Below are 19,347 nucleotides of genomic sequence, written 5' to 3' on the forward strand. Positions count from 1 at the left end.
GTACAACAAATTTAGTTTAACAATCGAATAAGTTATACGTCACCATTAAACGGTTATAAATGTGAGATATTTTGTGAAAGGCAAAACTTTTTTAAATATTAAAAGTAATTAAATTCAGCAAAATTTAATTTTTATATTAAACCACAGAGTATCATTAAATGATATTAAAAAATAAGATAAAGAATTTATTTTTTTTTACTTTTTTAATTAATTAATTTTAATTTTTTTTGTTTTTCTTAAGAACAACTTTATTTTAATTATAATTTTGATAAAACACAAAATATGTTGTGGGTATTTTTTTTAAAGCTTTATGATAGCCGAAGGTAAACACACAAATTATCAACGATCAAAAATTCTTCCAAAAAAGAAAATTATTATTTTTATTTTTTTCATCGAGGGAAAATATTTAACATTATTCTATCTTTTTCTTTTGCTTTCTTTTTATATTTAGCAGTTTAGAGCTATAATATTGTTCTATAATATAGTTCGTAAAGAAGGCGCGTGTTCTGTTCGATTGAACAACAGGTTGGAAACTGAATTTGTTAATTTAGTGTCACATACTTAATAAAGTTAAAATAATAAAAAAACAATTTATAGTTTTAAGCTTTTTTCGTGTTCTGTTCCAATTTTTTTTTTCATTTTTTGCTTCTTTTAATTATTTCTATTTTGTTTGTTCTTTATTTTTTTTTATATTTTGTCACCTGTATACACAATCTTAATTTGAACAGATATATGTATAAACATACAAAACAAAAATATTATTGTACAGTAAAAACGAGCAATAAGGATGGTTTTTAATTGTATTGTAGTAGGTATGAATATTATGCAAATTCTCCATATTTGTATGCGTATATCAGTAATTATGCATTTTAACTAACTATACAAATATTAGAATTTGTAAAATATTTTACTGTGCGATCGTATTGCGTAAATATAATTTACAAATACATACATATATTTCTGTAAAGAAATGAATAATTTTTAAGTTAAAGCGTGCACGTGATATTAAGGATAATAAAACTAGAAAAAAGAAACAAACGTCTATTTTCTGTTAGTCGGAAAATTATCAAAAAGATTTTATTTTTCAGTATAGAATTTAGAATTTTGGAATTGATTTTTTTCAGAAAATTACAAGATTTTTAAATAACAACTTATCACGTCAAAAGATGTGACTAACCGAATATGCGTGAATAAATATAATTGCAAAAATAACAGAAAAAAATCATTTATATAAATGTATTAAAGATCTCATGTATTATATTCAATAACTTAAAAATTGTTGTAGTACTTTGTAGTACTGTTGAATTCAGAAATTTCGACTAATAATAAACGGCAGTTTCGCTTTACTAAACTTTTTGATTTTGCAAATTAAATTATTGTTAAATTGTTTAAGTTAGACTTCGTATTTATATAAATACTATGCATAGCTCTGTTCTCAAATTTTCGGGCTTTGTTTTCTAATATTGACATCCAGAAAAAATATAAAAAGTAAAAAAAATAGAGAGTAATTCCAAAATTATAGTAAATTTAATTTAAATTGCAAAGTTAAATCATTTTGTTCATATTATTATTTGCGCAAATAATTAGTATAAGTAAACCCTAAAAAAACAAAGTTTGCAGTCATATGATTTGAAATTAGAAAATTTGAAGCTCAAGGTAAAAAAAATGAATTTAAATATTCAATTCTGCACTGCACAATTACAAACTAATTATAAAACTAAAATTGCGATAATTTTATGATTACATATAAAGAAAATGAATTGTATAGCTAACTTCATTTAATTAAAAAAAAAAAATGTATTAAAATTTTAATTATGATTTGTTTTTTGTTATTTGAAAGTTCTAGATAATTTATTTTGGGATACAACTGTATGACAGTAACATAGGGCTTATTTTATAAAAAAAAAATATTACGTAGATATTTTGTAATAGCTATATAAAAACATAGTTTTAACTATAAAAAATATTATTTTATTTAAATTGAATACCTATTATTTAAGTATTTTTAAAAATATTTAAATTTTCTTATATTTCGCTTGTTTTTTAACCATTAAGAGAAAAAATTAAAAATGGTTTGTTATCCCTTAGGGGAGCAATGGAGATCCTTAAAGTTTAAACAATTTTTCAAGCAATTTTAATTTATTTGGTTTAAAAATTTTATTACAAATATAGAGATCTAATATTTTTTAATTTACTGTTTAAAATTAATAATTATTTCTTTATATTATATTAGAGTAATTTTGAAAATAAATTTTTATTTACAACATACATTTAATATTCATAAAATATTACTCTAATACGAAACGATTTTGTACGATATTCAATAAAACAATTACAAGGTCTAATGCTAATCATAATTTTTATTTAAAGCATTTTTTTTGATAATGCACCGGTGTTGCAAATATACCTATTATAGAAATATATTATATTACATAGATATTATATAAATTATACACATAAAGAAATAATAATTCTCTGAAACTGAATTGTACAATATATTATTTTTCTAAAGTAACATCTTTGTAAACAAAATATTTTTGTAATCACATAGAGTTATAAAATATTTCCTCTACTATGGCATTAGCATAATATTACAAGTTTTGCAAAGTTATTCACATAATAAAAATGAATTATTGTATAATTTTACTGTAAAATAAATGTAAAAATGAATATTATGTAAACTAGGGTAACCATAGTTTGATCAGAAAATGGAAGACCAAAAAGAAATTAAAGTAATGTTTTACAAGTTGGCAAATCAGTATAAAAAAAGGTAAACGAAAACATCTTAAAATTTTAAAGACGTTTTTTAAAAGTATTTAGAAAAATTTAAAAGAACCAACAAGACTAAAAAAATAAATGGAAGAATATGTAAATTAGTCACTTTTAAAAGTGTTGGAACCGCTTTGAAGCAATAATATAAAAAGTGATCCACACAATACATGAAGAAAGAGCCTTTTTCTGCATAAGCATTTTATGAACTTTTATGTATTTAACTTTTTTGAAATATGAAAATTTCTACTGTATTGAAAAAGAAAACAAATGGAAAAGATTAAAAAAAAGACTGAACACATATTGAAACACAAGACAAAGAGGACAATGGTCACCCTAATATAAATGTGTATGTTCAAAAAATATATTTTGAATAAAAACAAATATAGCTATGTGCAATTTAAATATATTTGTTTTTTACAATTAAAATAATCTAATTTAAAAATTCATTGCACGCCAATAATAATTGTCATTCTAATTTTTATTTTTTAATAAATATTATAGCCTATCCAAACACTTCCACATTTTTATATAAAATTTTAATTTGTATTTATATATGCAAAATAATTTTAAATTATATTATGAAATTACTTCATTGTTTATAATACAATGCTCTGTCATACATATATATTTTGAATGCCGAAAAAAATTCTATACAAAACGCAGAAATACCAATTAACGCAATTATTTTTATAGATAATCATTATAATTTTAATTCTATATTTATTATGTACACATATATAAATATAAAAATTAGAGAAAGTGATAATTTATTGTCATATATTAATTATTACTATATAATTTAAATAATTTTAGTGCAAATTAATTTACATACATATATAACAAAAACATATGATAGGAATAACAAATTATTTATATATTTATATGACATAGGTACGAGTACAGTATAGATATCCTAAACATTTTTTGTTCTTTTATTTTGAAATCACTTCTTAGAGTCGTGATATTTTGAAGGTTAATAACTTCTTTCTCTCCTCGCATACTTCTTTTTTTAGGTGGTACAATAATAATAAACAAAATTAGTATCTATGAATTTTTTACTTTAAACTAATTTAGTATAAAAATGCAAACATTTTCCAATATAATTTTATTTTAAATTTTGAAATAAAATTGTTAGAATTTAAAAAAAAAAAATAATTTTTAAGAATAAATCAAGAAATTTTAAAACATTTAACATTATATTGTTAATTTTCTGGACTAAAGGGACAACAACAAGAATTAAATTTCATTTCAGCGCACATTTGCATTGACTAAGTTCCTCTGCTCTTCTTATTTATTTAAATAAGTATAAGTTATTTAAATAAGTTTCTAAAATTTGAATATCACATAAAGCAGTAAAGTTATTATTTTATTTCTTATATAAGTCAATGATGTAGGAGACAAACCATACAAAATTTTATTACGATACACAAAATCTAAAGAATATTTAAACAAAAATAAAAAATCATAATAAAAACGCATTGCAAAAAACATAAATTAAAATATAAAATTCACGTAAACTTTTCAAGTTCAAGTTTAAAACAAAAATTGTTTAATTGAAGACAAAGTAAAAAACATTTTATCAAGACGTTGAACGAGAGAAAGTAAATTTTGCACGTGAATTATTTTCTTAATGAAAAATTATATGAAGACTTTTACCTAACAAGCAGCTTAACTGTATACGTACACAAGTCACCACATTTTGTGTAATTACAATGGAAAAGGAAAACATTGCAAAGCTTTTCGAAAACAAACAAAAAAATCTTTCTGCCAGGAAAATTCTTGCAGAATCAATGTGAAGAATGCAGTTTTAAAGCATGATTTCATACAAAAATGTGTACATATTTTAATGCAATACTAAAATGTTAGGCTAAAGAAAGCTTTAAAATACTACATATATTTTGCTACCTTAAGGTATTCTTTCTATATACATAAACATATGTATGTAATTGTTTTATTTTAATTAAATAAGAAATAAGTGTGAAATTTTATTTTTTAATGTTCTCGAATAACATGGAAATGTAGGTAGATTAAGATATAGAATGATTTGCGTGGTTTTAAATTTTTTAACTTTATAACAAATATATAGGTAGCAGGTGAATTGAAAATGCATGGTTATTGAATTATTTCGAGAATGAGAAAAAATTTGTTTAAAAGTTTTTTTTTATATTCTTATACTTATGTACGTTCTTTTATTTTTCTTTTTAGGTAAGTTTTTGATTATTTTAGCGACACGATGATACGTACACGTTTTTAAAGTAATAAAAATATACTTGGATATGTGATTTTCCATTAAAGAATGCTGTTATAATGATGGCCTTGTTGTGCAGCTCTATTTGTTTGAAGAAGATTTGGTTAAACAATGGCAGAAGCTTCTTTAATTTTACACTCTTTTTGAAGAATATTATGTGATTACTATGTTTTGCACTCACTTTTCAATCTACTTCACCAACAATGAAATACCTACAGTAAATTATGATTTTGATTCAACATCATAAGCATCTCAATGGTTTTAGTGTTAATGAATTAAAACCAAAAAAAAATTGAATTGTTTATGTAATATACTAAAACTTACAAAAAACAATAGATGAATGAATAAAAATAAAAACAAAAATGATTTTTTAGGAGAATTTTACTTGAAAATTAGGTTTTTTTAAAAATTAAATTAAAAACTAATAATTAAAAAATTGTTTATTTGATAGTAGAAATGAGTAATAAGATGTTATAAAAATTTTTTCACTGTATATGTAGTTTATTGTTTTTTACGAAACATAAATATTGCAAAATTTAAATGATCTTGAACTTTAAAGACCCGTTTATTTAAACTATATATTTTCTTTTAATATTTTTCTTGTCACTTGCAAAAAATAAGTACCGAAAATAATTGTTTTAAATACAAAATTTTATTATAAATAAAATCAATTATATTAGTGTGAACTTAGATTAATATATTTAAAGGTGTGGGTTATTTCAAGTTCAAAATCATTTTGCAAAAAAAAAAATATAGGAAAAATTGAATAATTTTAGTATAAGTATGAATATGGAAAGAAAACAAAACATAAAATATATTGCCTTAGGTATATAAGATTTTGTTTTGAGTAGATAAAATAACGATATAATAGTAATAATTGTTAAGTACGAGTATTTTACTTAGGATAAAATTTTGTAACAAAAAACATAATTATTTTAAACTGGTAAACGAAGTTACAGAACGTATACTTGAAGTTTTCAGTTTTTACCTTGTGTTTTCCCATTTTCACGCAATCACATAAAAAATTAAAATTTTATTGTATGCCTTAATAAGTTAATAAGCAAAAATTATACAGAACATTGCTATAGTTTTATTTTAAAGTAAGATTTCATTTAGTTAAGTTTATGTATGTATATGAATTTGAAATCATTAGTATCTTCATGTAATACTAAAGGATTTCTATAATGTTATTATATATGATTTGTGGTTCGAAATTTTTCGAAATTCTCGTTTAATTATTGTTAACAAACGTAAACCACACACAAAAATCTAACATATTTTCCTTCATTTTATCTTCAGAACCCACTTGCATATTAAATTTTTATAATAATTTGTAAATTTTATAATTTTACTTATTGTAAATTGTAGTGGCTAATTTTACCAACAATTAGATTTTCATTTACTCTCACCTAAGTGTTACACTTTTTGAATTAAATAAATTACATATATAATTACACGAATTACGTGTACATAATGTGTGCATGTTATACAAGAATAGTGCAAAAAACTCTTAATTGTAAAAGATAATTACAATACAATTTATGAATCAACAAAATTCATTGAATGATTTATAAATTGTAATGGTTTCAAGTTCAAGGTTTTTAACAGAAAGGTTATTGAAAATCTATATTCTATAAGATATAGCTATTATGATCAATTTATTATAAATTTATTTTCAATTTTTAGATAATTATCAATATAAAAATTATTATTTGATCATGAAATCGTTGAGTAGTTTTACAATAGTGTGTACATTGTATGTACACCTTAAGTACTTTTCTTCTCTTGCTTATAAATTAATGCTGAGGCAATATCAATTTAAAGTAATAAAAATTTTTTATATCATCACGAAAATTTTTTTATAATTTGTTCGAAGAATTTCACTATAAATAGAAAATACTGAATCTATACATGAATATTTATACATATATAAACTTTAAAAACTTTTTTATCAAATTTTATATTATTACCTATTTGAACATACAAAAGTGATCAATCATCACAGTATTTCAAAAGGATATCACCATCATGTTTAAATTACTAAACAGTCATAAAAAAATCAAACGTCATCTATAATTTTTAGTTATTTTAAAATATAAATTTTGTGACAAAATATAATTCAATACATGCACATTATCTAAATAGAATAGACCTAGTACTGGATCAAATTCATAATTACATATTTTAATTAAAATGGAATTCAAATCCGGAAATTGTAGTCAGTTAGATATTTCTATAGAAATTTTTATATATATACATTGTTTTAATTTAGTGAGTTAAAACAATTTTTAGTTAAATATTATAAAGAAATTTTGAAATTGTAAAAATATAACTAAATAGTAAATTTTTAAAGAGAAACAAAACAACTTACAATAGTATACGAACTGCTAGTTACTCTGATCACTGATGTACTCTTGAGATTTTATATAACATTTACTGTGTTTCTTTTACAGAAATATAACACTTTAATATATCCATTACAATATTAAGTTGGGAGAAATAGTTGCCCACATTTTTCTATAAGAAATAAATGTAAAATTTTCAATAACGAAACTTAAAAATTAGTTTTTACTCCTGTAGCAAAAAATTTCTGTACAAAATAGTGTTCGATATTAGTTAATAAATAGTGTTAAAATAATTGGAAGTATTATATTTTCAAAAGTATTTAGGTCTGCAATATTATTCCGTCATAAATTTTTGAATCAATGATTTCAATGATCCTTATAACTTAGTAACTGATAAGTCAATGATATAATAGGTACCATTTGATTTATTAATATGAATATTAAATCAGAAAATTATTTTTGAAACTTTCACATAATATCTACACAACTGTTATATAAAATAATTAATCATCACTTCCGTTTTACTATATATTTATCAATTATTGCATACTTTTATACTCTGTTGTCAAAATATGTACACAAATATTATAAGATGATTTACTTAGATAATAAAATAATAATACAAGTACTAATTATGTTAAGAGTAAAAATGATAATTCTGCAGAAAGGTAATGAATGAATGAAAATAAAATGATTCATAGATCAGTCTTGCTAGTCTAATGTATTTTATATGCAAAAGTCTATAAACATTCGTACATACAATCTCTCAAATAACTATATATATATATACGTACAACACATATTGTAGGTGTTCATTTTTATCTTAACCGCATCTTTTCAAAATAAAAAAAATAAGAAAAAGAAAATTAAACCTAAAAATAAAGATAATGTTTTCTTGATATAAAAAAAGTTATGTCGCAGATATCAAATTTATATTACACAAGTGATAAAAACAGTTCCAAATTTTATTTTGTTTAATTTTGTTGCCATCATGTGGAATAAAAACGTTTCATTCTTGTTTTATTATTTTCTTTTTTTAGATTGTACTGCGAAAGAAAATAATAATGAAAATAGTTAATTGTAACTTAATTTTTTTTAAATAATTGCGGAAATTAGGCCGCATCATACATTGAATGGAGATTTTTTCACTAATACGCAGAAAAATACAGCAAAACTTTTCATTGTAACCGTTGTCTTTTCACGAGCAGTAGAATTTGAATAGAACCTTTACAGTGTTTTTGATTCTATTCGTAAAAATTTTTTTTATTTAAGAATTCTTCTTATTCTTGTGAGCAAACAAAGGGAATACGTGTTCAAATGGAAGAAAGCAAATATGTAGAAACTTCAAATACTTAAAAATGAAGATTTGTTGCTTTCGCATGAAATTTTTATGCAATTCTAAATTTTGAGAGTGATTAAAATTAAAATGATAATCATCTTCACTAAGGCAAATCGAAAAATAAAACCTATTTAGAGTAGCTGAACTGATTTTCGCGTTTTATCATGAAATGAGAAAAAATTTAATAATGATAGTCGAAAACCTTTCATATATTTTCATCTTCATGCCTGAAAATTAGTTTTTAATTCACCCGTTTATTAAATATAAATTTAATTTTGAAATTAAGTTTTTAATTCTTAAAATTTTGTCAGTTAAGAACACCGTTGATCTATTTTGTTAAGATACTGAAAGCAACCCGCATAAAAAAATATCTATTGTACATTAATATATAAGAGCTAGTTTTTAATTTTGCTCAATGTATGCCCGTGTGTAAGTACTTAATTTTATATAATAACAAATTTCTAATAAAAATATTTAAGAAAATTAGTTATAATTAAAATTTTGTTTTTAATTTTTTATGATTTTAACTTGACATAACAAAAATATCTATCAGATAACAAGTACTTCTGCCAGCCGTGGATTTTAACATCACATGCTCCTATATGTATGCGTAATTGTATATTTTGCACATTTGAAATATATTACGTATATATGTACATATATGTAAATTTATTCAACCTCGGATTTCATTTTTTAATTTATCAATATTTAATTTTTTTCACTTTTTACACGTTTTGTGCATTATTAACTTTAAGTACCTACTTACATCTTTTATACTGCTATTTTATTTATTTTTATTAATATTTAATGTTAATTTATGTAAATTTTTATTCCAATTTTATTCATTTTGTTATTTTCACCGAAAATTAGCGAATTTATGAAAAATTCCTTTAAAAAATTGATAAAGCAAAGGCCGCGCGCGGCTTTTGCGACAAAATATAAACTGAAGATGAGTTTTTTCTAAGAAACACAAAAATAAGAGAAAATATAAATTTTAAAAATATTTTAAAATTTATTTTTGTAGTCTAAATATGATTTTTCGGACTCTATTGAACATTATGTAAATTTTACGGTATTTACTTATATCGTAATGTTGTAATAAAAGTTATGGAACAAAATTTTTTTTTCATTTAGCACATTTCTTGTTATTTACAAGTGTTATTTATATGCATACACATGTACTTGGAAAAATTGTATATAATATAATGAAATATAGCTTACATAATGTATATGAATATGAGGAACGTAAATGAGTTGACTCTATGAGAACAATGAAAATTAGTTAGTGTTAATCTTAATTTTAGTTCCGCAGCATTAACCACAATTAGGTTGTTAAGGTATTTGGTATATAGCTATATTATTAACATTACAAAAATTTTTGATATTTTAAAATGAAATTTTAAAATATTCCAAAAAAGGTTAAAATAAAAATTCAAATTTATAGATTTTTATAAGTACCTATAGAATAATTTCTAAAAAATAGTTAAATGCAAAAGCAAATATTATTAAAAGGATACGTTTTTCCTTACTTTCTTAAAAATGATAAACTAAATCATTTTTGCAGTATGAAAAACTTGAATTTTAGTATAGCATGTACACATATGCGTGTACATTCACAATTTATTGTAGTTTGTAGTAAAAAGTTGATATTCTCATATCATTTGAACAAGTTATGAACTCTTCTACCAAGAGATAGGTGCCCACTTAAACATTATGTATAATTTTAATTTATAATGTATGTATTCTTTTCTAGCTAAAAATTGAACAGTTTAAAAAGTGTTTTCATTTTGTGATTTTTTACGTTTGTAAAGCTACATATAATTTTATTTTATAATTTTGAACATTTTTTTATCACTTCTCGCGAAACATTTTTTTTATAGTAAATGTCTGTAGTTTGTGATAACAATATTTACAAAACTTAAAGCAAACAATTTTATTTTCTAATTATTACGGTTTTTATAGCGCCATACTTATTTATTGGTGTTATTTGTTTTGTATTTCGTTTATGTTATATAAAAATACTGCAGGATAATTGAAATCTTTAAGTAAATTTGAAAACTTTATCAAAACAATTTTTTGAAAACTTTAACAAGACATTTTTTAAAACAAATCTTATGAAAAGGCTATAAGCCAATTAATTCAATTTTTCATGAAAATTAATTTTTAGTAAAAAAGTTTAGAAAACTATTACAGTAAATTCGTTTCCCTTTGTTTTGAAAACATTTAACATGTCAGACATGTACCTATATCCATTATACCTATAGTCCTACACATAAATTAATATCGTGAAATATATTGCATTGTTATTCGATTGCTTTAGCTTTAATCAATACCTATGATAAACCTGAACAATTATTTTCTTTCGAAATCATTAGATTACACAAATTTAGTACATATATTCGGATTTTTCATATTTGTAAAAAGTTATTTTTAAAAAAATTTGAATTTCAAAAGAACAGCAGCATCTGTTTGCAAAAAAAAAACAACAATGTGCTATAAGGTTATTTGACTAATTAATTTATTTTAAAAAGAGAAAATCGACATTGCCGAACAGTAAGTATGCATTAAAAAATTCGTCATTTTTGCGGTTGTTTTATGGGCGATTTTATTAATGGGTGATGATTATAGTGCCGGAATAATGCCGGCACTGTAACTGGCTGGATATAGCCGCAATCGGAATTGGAATATAGTCGCGCAGGGGAGACGAAAAATTGTATGAGCTACTCGAACCGCTATTTCGTTACTCAAACTGAAATTAAGCAGAGTTCTTATCATAATTTTTTTTTAAACAATTTATGAAAATTTGTTTTCAGCAAGCTAAACACTTTTCAAGTTCCACTAGCTGTTAATATAATGAAAATAACTGATAAATTATTACTTAACCCCCAAAATTTCCTCTTAAGTAATGATAAATTAGTCACAGCTGCAAAAAATAGTTATTTGTTCTTAATATAATAATATATTAATTTCAATTAGAAAACAAAAGATATACATTGTAAAAGTTTAAATTAATATCTGAGAATTGAAAATAATACAAAGTTGATTAATGATTAATAAAAAATTAATTATGTTGACTGAATAAGCGGAAAATGCACTTGAAAATTTATTTTGAAGACTCTCGGCAATGAAAAAAAAATCTTGCTATTTTCCGTTTACAAAATTAATTCTTATAACTGATAAGATTATTAGAACATTTACCCAAATAAATAATTAAGGTTTATGTAAAAATGTTTGTATATGACGTATATTTAAGTATTTCATGATATTTGTAATTATATTTCTGAATTTATAAGGACGTACTTAAATATGCTGGAAAACTATCACATTTTTTGTTGTAACATTATAATTGGTTCGATAACATGCGAAAATTATTCTTCTTTATGAAAGCGGAAATTACAGAAAATCGAAAAAACAAATTTACTCTGAGAAACAATGTTGCTACTTTAAGGTAACATTAATTAGCATAACGGTAAAGCAATGCAAGAGAGCATGTTCGAATTTTTTCAGTGTTTTTTAATTTAATTTATCTCTAATTTATAGCAACTGAAGATTTAAAAATTTCAAGTTAATGGAAGAAATTGAATGTATAATTTACATACATACATATGAATTTGGTCTTCCATTTTAAATTTTTAGTTATTCGTAAATTTGCATCTAATTTATTATTTATTTAAATTTCATTTAATTAAATAAAAAACGGAAACAGAGTCAACCATTATAAATTTCAAAAATCAACATTTTTATTTTTCAAAATATTTAACTTTGATGGCAGTACTTTTTCTCGGCGAAAATATGACATTTCGCTTGAAATCATAACCACAATTTGCTTTTACATTGACATTTCATACTTTGTTTTGTTACCTGGTTTTCTTTTTTTGTTATATCTATTTGGGTTTTACTTTGTTTTTGTAAATTTTTATTTAAGTTTTTTGAAGACAATCGCGTACTTTGGTCATTAAACCATTCAAAAAAGAGATTTCTTTCGTCTGTCAAGATCAGGTTTCTTTTATTTGAAAGTAATTTTTCTTCCACGTAAACTAATGTTGTTCAAAATTTTTAAAATTACGAAATGTTTTATTAATATCCATTTGGGTGCGGTAATGATAGTCACTTTATAATTTGACGGAAAAATTTGGTCAATATTCAAAATTAAATAATATTTGATTGAAAATTTTTAAATAATGAGCATAGATCATCAAAGTAGGGAAGAAAAAAAGCAGCAACGTCGTGAAGATAAAGCTATACGTCGGGAAGAGAAGGAAATTAAAAGAAAGTTACATCGAGAGGAAAAAGAGTATAAACGCGAAGAAAAATTGAAGTATAAGGAGGAAAAAGTAAGTAATAGTTTTGCATATAATCTATGTATTTATAGATGTATGTAATTTAATACAGTATTATTTCCAATTCAAAATTTTAGAGACATAAGATAAAAGAACGAAAAATCAAATTTCGTCGAGCAATGGCTAGTTTATTCAAAACAATCCTTTCATATATTCTTCAGTTGTTTCACATTTTACTTGATAAACTTTTAGAACTTGTTTTAACATCTTATTGGGGACCAAAGAAAACTTGTCCACCCATAAACGGTGATAAGGTAATCACAAAAAGCGCAGTTGAATTGGCACGTATGATAAGAGAGAAAAAAATTAGTTCTCATGATTTATGCAAATTGTATGTTGATCGTATGAAAGATATCCATTCGTATTTAAATGCTGCTGTTGAGGGGCCATTTCAAGAAGCCTTGGATCAGGCAAAAGAACTAGATGAAAGAATCTCAAGTGGAAAAATTTCTGAGGATGAATTTTCTGAAAAACCATTCCTTGGAGTTCCATTTACATGTAAAGAAAGTACTGCTGTTAAAGGAAAATTGCACACACTAGGTTTGATTTCAAGAAGAAATATCCGAGCTAAGGAAGATGCTGAGTGCGTTAGGTTAATGAAAGAAGCCGGCGCTATTATTATCGCTACTTCAAATATCCCTGAAGTAAATAAATGGATAGAAAGTAGAAATTTATTATATGGGCAAACAAATAATCCGTATGACCAAAGAAGATCAGTTGGAGGTTCATCTGGGGGAGAGGCTGCTTTGATTTCCAGTTGTTGTACTGCATTTGGCTTAGGTGAACATTATACGCCAAAGGTTATTCGAATTAATTGCCATAATTATCAATATTATTGTAGGAACTGACATAGGAGGATCTATTAGAATTCCAGCATTCTGTTGTGGTATTTTTGGTCATAAAGCTACAACAGGTACGATAGACATGCGTGGTTGTACATTTCGCACAGGTAAAGAAATGTCCACAATGGTCACAGCAGGTCCAATGACTCGATTTTCTTCAGACTTAAGGCCACTTTTAAAAGTAAGAAATGTTATATCTTAAGTTCTTTAGTCATTTATTTATATATAAAATATATTTTGTTTCAGGTTTTAGTAGGTCCAACAAATAGCATTAAGCTAAAACTGGATGAACCTGTTGATGTAAAACAATTAAAATATTATTACATTCCACAAAATAATATGTTACAGTGCAATCCTATTTCAAAAGAAGCACAAAAAGTGATGTTTAAGTAAATTTTCATTTAATCATAATTAATAATCGCTATCTAACACTGTCATGTATTTACAGAGTCTGCGAACATTTTTATGAATTGACTGGGTCAAAAGTAACATTAGCTGAACTCCCTGGCATAGAAAAAACAGCAAATATGTGGCGTTATTGGATGACACAGGAACCCGCCGATTTTAATGCCTTATTAGGGAATGGCGTAACTCTAAATCCCTTTGTTGAACTTGGTAAAAAGTTGATTGGAAAAAGTGAATTTACTATGGCAGCAATATATTCCTTAATTGATGCCATTTTGCCAAAAGAAAATGAAACAAAAATACGTGAAGTAACAAGAAAATGTGACGAAGCATTAACAAATTTATTGGGTGAAGATGGTATTTTATTTTATCATAGCAGTCCAAGAACAACTCCACTGCATTATTATCCTTTAATTAAATTTAATGATTTCCATTATTTTTCAATATTTAATGTTTTGAAAGTTCCAGTTACTCAAGTAAGCATTTTTTATATTATATTTTTTTTTAAATAACTTTAATTTTATGATCTTATTTGTCCACTTTTTAGGTACCATTGGGTTTAAGTTCAGATGGTCTCCCCTTAGGTATTCAAGTTATTGCTACTAGAAATCGTGACAGTGATTGTATTGCAGTGGCGGAAGAACTAGAAAAAGCTTTTGGTGGTTGGGTCTCGCCGAGTTTAAATTAAAATTTAAATGAAGAATCAAATACTCAATTATAATGTATTTAAAATCTGTTAATTGATTCTTAATTATATCATTTCAGTATAAGTAGGTATTAATATCGAATATTGTGTACTATAATAGAACAATTTAATGTTATGGAGATTACAAATATTAACTTTTTTAGTTTTTAAAATTTTTATAAAGAAATAATTTCATGTCCTTTCTAATGTTAAAGGTGATAGGTGATTTTTGAAATTTTAATACATAAATGGTGTGTATTATTGTTTTATGTAACTAGTTTTTTGAAAAATTTTATTTTGGACACAAATATGGAAGGAATCGTTTGTATTAATAAAATTAATTTATTTCATTTAAATTTTATTTTTTTAACTTTTTTTCATTTAAATTTTTTCATAAGGCAATTTATATATAATATGATTATCTTGAATCCTGCTCCATTCCATTTCTTTTAAAAGCCTATGTCTCTTTTTCAATTTTCGATTTACTAAAAAAATAATAGTTAATAATGTATTGTCACTAACCTCTCAACTAAATGTTATTATTGATACAAAATCAGTTAAATAAATTCTTACAAACGTATACAAACGCATATAATGTGCATACGAAAGTATTAGTCGAAAAATAAAACTAGGTATATACATACATACATTTAGACATTTTTCTTACAAGTATTACTTATTATATACATTTTTCTTTAGAAATATCTTATCACTTCGCCCATTAACCGTGCAGTAAGGTTAAAAAAAGCGGTTACAGTAATTGTAACAAGACGATTTCTGAGTTATTTATACATAAATAAGCATTTCAAACATTTCTTTTTTGCTTAGAAACGCCATTTTTCTAACTTACAATAAAAAATAAACTAAGACTATGGGGAGAAAAAACCTTTTGAGTTATTTTAGTAATACAGCAAACAAGAATTTTATCTGGACAGCAATTTATTTTATTTTTATTATGCAGCAATATGTACATATATTAAGTTAAAATTCTCTGTAACAAATTAAATTTAATTTTCGATAGTTAACAAATACAAATCAAGCTCCATATCTAATTAGTTATTTCCTATATTTTAAATTAATAATTTTTTGTTATTCTTATTGTAATTTAATGGAAATCTATATAATATGTAAGTACTTCGCAAATGTTAATTCTATTAAGTACTAATTTTCGATTCTTGTACTAAAAATAAATATATGACAGCCAAACCAACACAACAGTCAACAGCACCACTGGCATAGAATAATGGAAGAGAAAATTTTACTCCTTAAAATTTGTTTTGCTATCTATTTTTTTCTGAAATGAAATGAAATGAAATGAGTAAGAATATTTTACTATAAAATGTTAGTGAAAATCTCTTTTGCTGATCAGTTCTGTTTAGTACTTTGTTGGGTTATAAGTGTTTTCGGAATTAAATCTTTCCCCAAAAATTGAATAGAAAATAAATTACATAAACATTTTTCTTGCTTATTTTTTTTTTCCTTTTTTATTATTGTGAAAAATTATTGGAAAGTGTTATATTTTATGTGGAAAAACTTTATACTTATATCTCTTTTGTCTATCTTGGCCTTTTTGAATTGTATATATACATAGATACTTATGCAGGCCAACATTTTTCTAACAAATTTATAAAAAATAAATAATTGATAAGAGTTTTTTAATTCTTATTTTTTGTTTTCCTTTTTTCTTAAAGAACAAGAAAAAAATAACTTTTTGCATAAAATATTTACATTTTTTTTTGTTTTTTATTGAAAAAAAAATCGAATTTTCCGGGGAAAATAATTCTAAGTTTTAGTGACTGTGATTTTTCGTTTTGTTTTTTTTTTAGTTATAAAACATTTTAATATTTGATTATAAAATTATTTATGTGTGGAAAAATTTCAATAAAGCAAATTATTCCGTATTAAAAAAAATTGGCGATGGCTAAAAATGAAAGTATGAATGATTCTTCATCATCTTCGAATAACAGCAGTAACAATGAGTTACACTTTTTCGAAGGTGTTGAAAAATTACTGGAAATATGGTTTTTACCAAATCCATCCAAAAATGCTGACTTAAGAAAAATTCCAAGGTTAGTACAAATATTAAAAAAGTTGGAAGCATTCTCTAGCTCTATTTGTTTAAAACATTTTTATAAAAAAATTTCTTTTAATAAAAATGACATTTTTTTTCAAAAATAAATTTGAAAAATAAAGAAAAAACTAAGGGGAGAAAGGAGAAATGAAAACTTTCTTTGACGAGGTAAGAGAAAATTTTCTTTTCTTCTAGTACTGCACTTAAATTATTGATTTTACCAAAAAAAAATATGTGTACATTATATTGAGAAAATTTTCCTAGTTATACATGCATACCTACATAAATAATTACTTTTGCTCATCAAATATTGTAATTGAAATAAAATTGAATTTAAATTTTGATATTCTAATTTAAATTGAAATTTTGATTACAAATTGATAAAAAAATTAATATTTTGGAATGTTTCTGAAATATTTCCATTAAATTTAGAGGGTTGAGGGATAATATTATTTGTGTAGGTATTTAGTTTGTATAAATATTCACATACTCAACCTCATATAGATTATGATACACATAACACAGCGCATAACACTAATGATTCATTTAGTACAATTCCCTTTTATAATTTAAAAGAGAAAAATGTAAAAAATTTATACACAACACAGAACAGAACACAATCATGTTACATAAAAACTAGTATGGGAAAATAATGAAATATGATAAATTAATATACATACAGATTTTTTCCGATGATTAAAATTATGTAGATATGTATGTACATTAAAATGAGTAACATAAAACTATCGAAATTTATTTAAAAAAAACTTTGAATACCTGGTATTTATTGTGAATAAAAAAAATGTTTTTGCAATAAGTAAAAATTGGTTTTAGTTTTTATTGAGGGGTAATCCTAGTTTATTATCGTTGCACTTATCAATTGATATATACATACTCATACATAGATATGTACATAGATAGAAGGGTATTGCTTTTCTTTTACAATTTCAATCATTTGTGAAAAATTGAGTACTCGAAAAATTCTATTGGCTTTCATTTTCACTATCTGATTAATTGCAAAATTTAGTTTGAATTTCATTTTGTGTAATTATGTATATGCATTTGTTTTTAAGTCTTAAAACAATTGAGTTTAAAAACAATTGTACATAAATTTCATGCCTTCATATTCATAGATTTGTACTAAAACTTATACATATAGTGTATTAACTTTATACGTACATACGTAAATACGTATGTAAGTATATACATTTCTCGATTTCTTGCTTACAATGAAATTAATCTTTTGGGAATTTTCCATCACGCCATATACCTCTGTGCTTTTAATTACACGATTGATGAGGTGCCAACTTCCAAATTCAACATAAAACTCACACACATGTACATACATACATATATAATTTTCATTTATTTTGTACAAACTCTACCCAAATTTCAACATCATTTTGCCATACGATACGAGGCTTATTTTTTCTTGTTTTCCTATAATGAATTTAAAAAAACTTTAAAAATAGCACAAACAGCATAAATTCCCTTCATTATATCCCTTTTTATACAAGTGTTTTACATATAAGTGTATACAAAACCACCATATTATATGTATGCATTATAAAAAATGAACAAAGAGAAAATGGATAATATTTTATTATTATTTTTACACATCTGTAGAATGCATATTATATGATAACAAATTTTATTCAATGTTGCCGTAGATTTTTGCAAAAATAAGTTAGCATTTTTATTTTTGCATCTATAACTCTTATTTAAGTTGAAAATAAATACAGCTTAACTGAGGTGAAAAAAAGCTCCAACATACAAATACCTAGCAAATATTTTTTAAATAAGAAAATAAATTTTTTTTATATGGAAAATGGAAAAATATTTGCTTATTAATAAATAGAATTCATTAACATGTTAAAAAATGTGTCATGCAGAAGGTTTTCTTTAATATCGGGGATAAAAATTACCATAATGCAGTAATTTTAAATGTTACTTTTATAAATAACCTTTCAGTAAGAAGATTATTAAAACCGCCTTAGAATCTTTGATTGTTTTGTTGGGGGGAAAAGTTAATAAGAGTTTTAAAAGAGACCAAGCTAAGTTCCTACTTGTAGATGAATGAATTTCATTTAAAACTTGATAATGCTTAGTAAAATACAATAATAATGAAAAAAACTTTATTCAATAATTATTCTTATAACTGTTGCATAAAATGGAGTGGAAAACATACATATCTAGTGTAACTACTGCAGTTAAAATAAAATGGACAAATTATCAACTGTATAGAAACTTTTTCTTCCCCTTGATTAAAAAAAAACTATTTTTTGCTAAAGTTATATTTG

General features: G+C 23.7%; 2 protein-coding genes across 3 annotated transcripts in view; both read left to right on the forward strand.

Annotated features, from left to right (window-relative positions):
* The first annotated feature begins 12,579 nt into the window (after positions 1-12,579).
* Positions 12,580-15,332, forward strand: LOC129608340 (fatty-acid amide hydrolase 2). Its single transcript, XM_055519802.1, has 6 exons — positions 12,580-13,038; positions 13,122-13,824; positions 13,886-14,067; positions 14,133-14,275; positions 14,335-14,767; positions 14,839-15,332. The coding sequence occupies exons 1-6, from the start codon at positions 12,886-12,888 to the stop codon at positions 14,977-14,979; spliced, it is 1,755 nt and encodes a 584-aa protein (XP_055375777.1). The 5' UTR covers positions 12,580-12,885; the 3' UTR covers positions 14,980-15,332.
* A 1,017-nt stretch (positions 15,333-16,349) lies between these two features.
* Positions 16,350-19,347, forward strand: part of LOC129608209 (S-adenosylmethionine decarboxylase proenzyme) — a 32,321-nt gene continuing 29,323 nt past the window's right edge. For both annotated transcript variants that reach the window (XM_055519567.1, XM_055519566.1), the window contains exon 1: positions 16,350-17,045. In XM_055519567.1, coding sequence (XP_055375542.1) covers positions 16,894-17,045 — 152 coding nt within the window. In that variant the 5' untranslated portion in view covers positions 16,350-16,893. The remainder of the gene's footprint in view (positions 17,046-19,347) is intronic.

This window comes from Condylostylus longicornis, unplaced genomic scaffold, assembly GCF_029603195.1.
Source record: "Condylostylus longicornis isolate FDR11 unplaced genomic scaffold, ASM2960319v2 ptg000031l, whole genome shotgun sequence".
Taxonomy (NCBI): Eukaryota; Metazoa; Arthropoda; class Insecta; order Diptera; family Dolichopodidae; genus Condylostylus; species Condylostylus longicornis.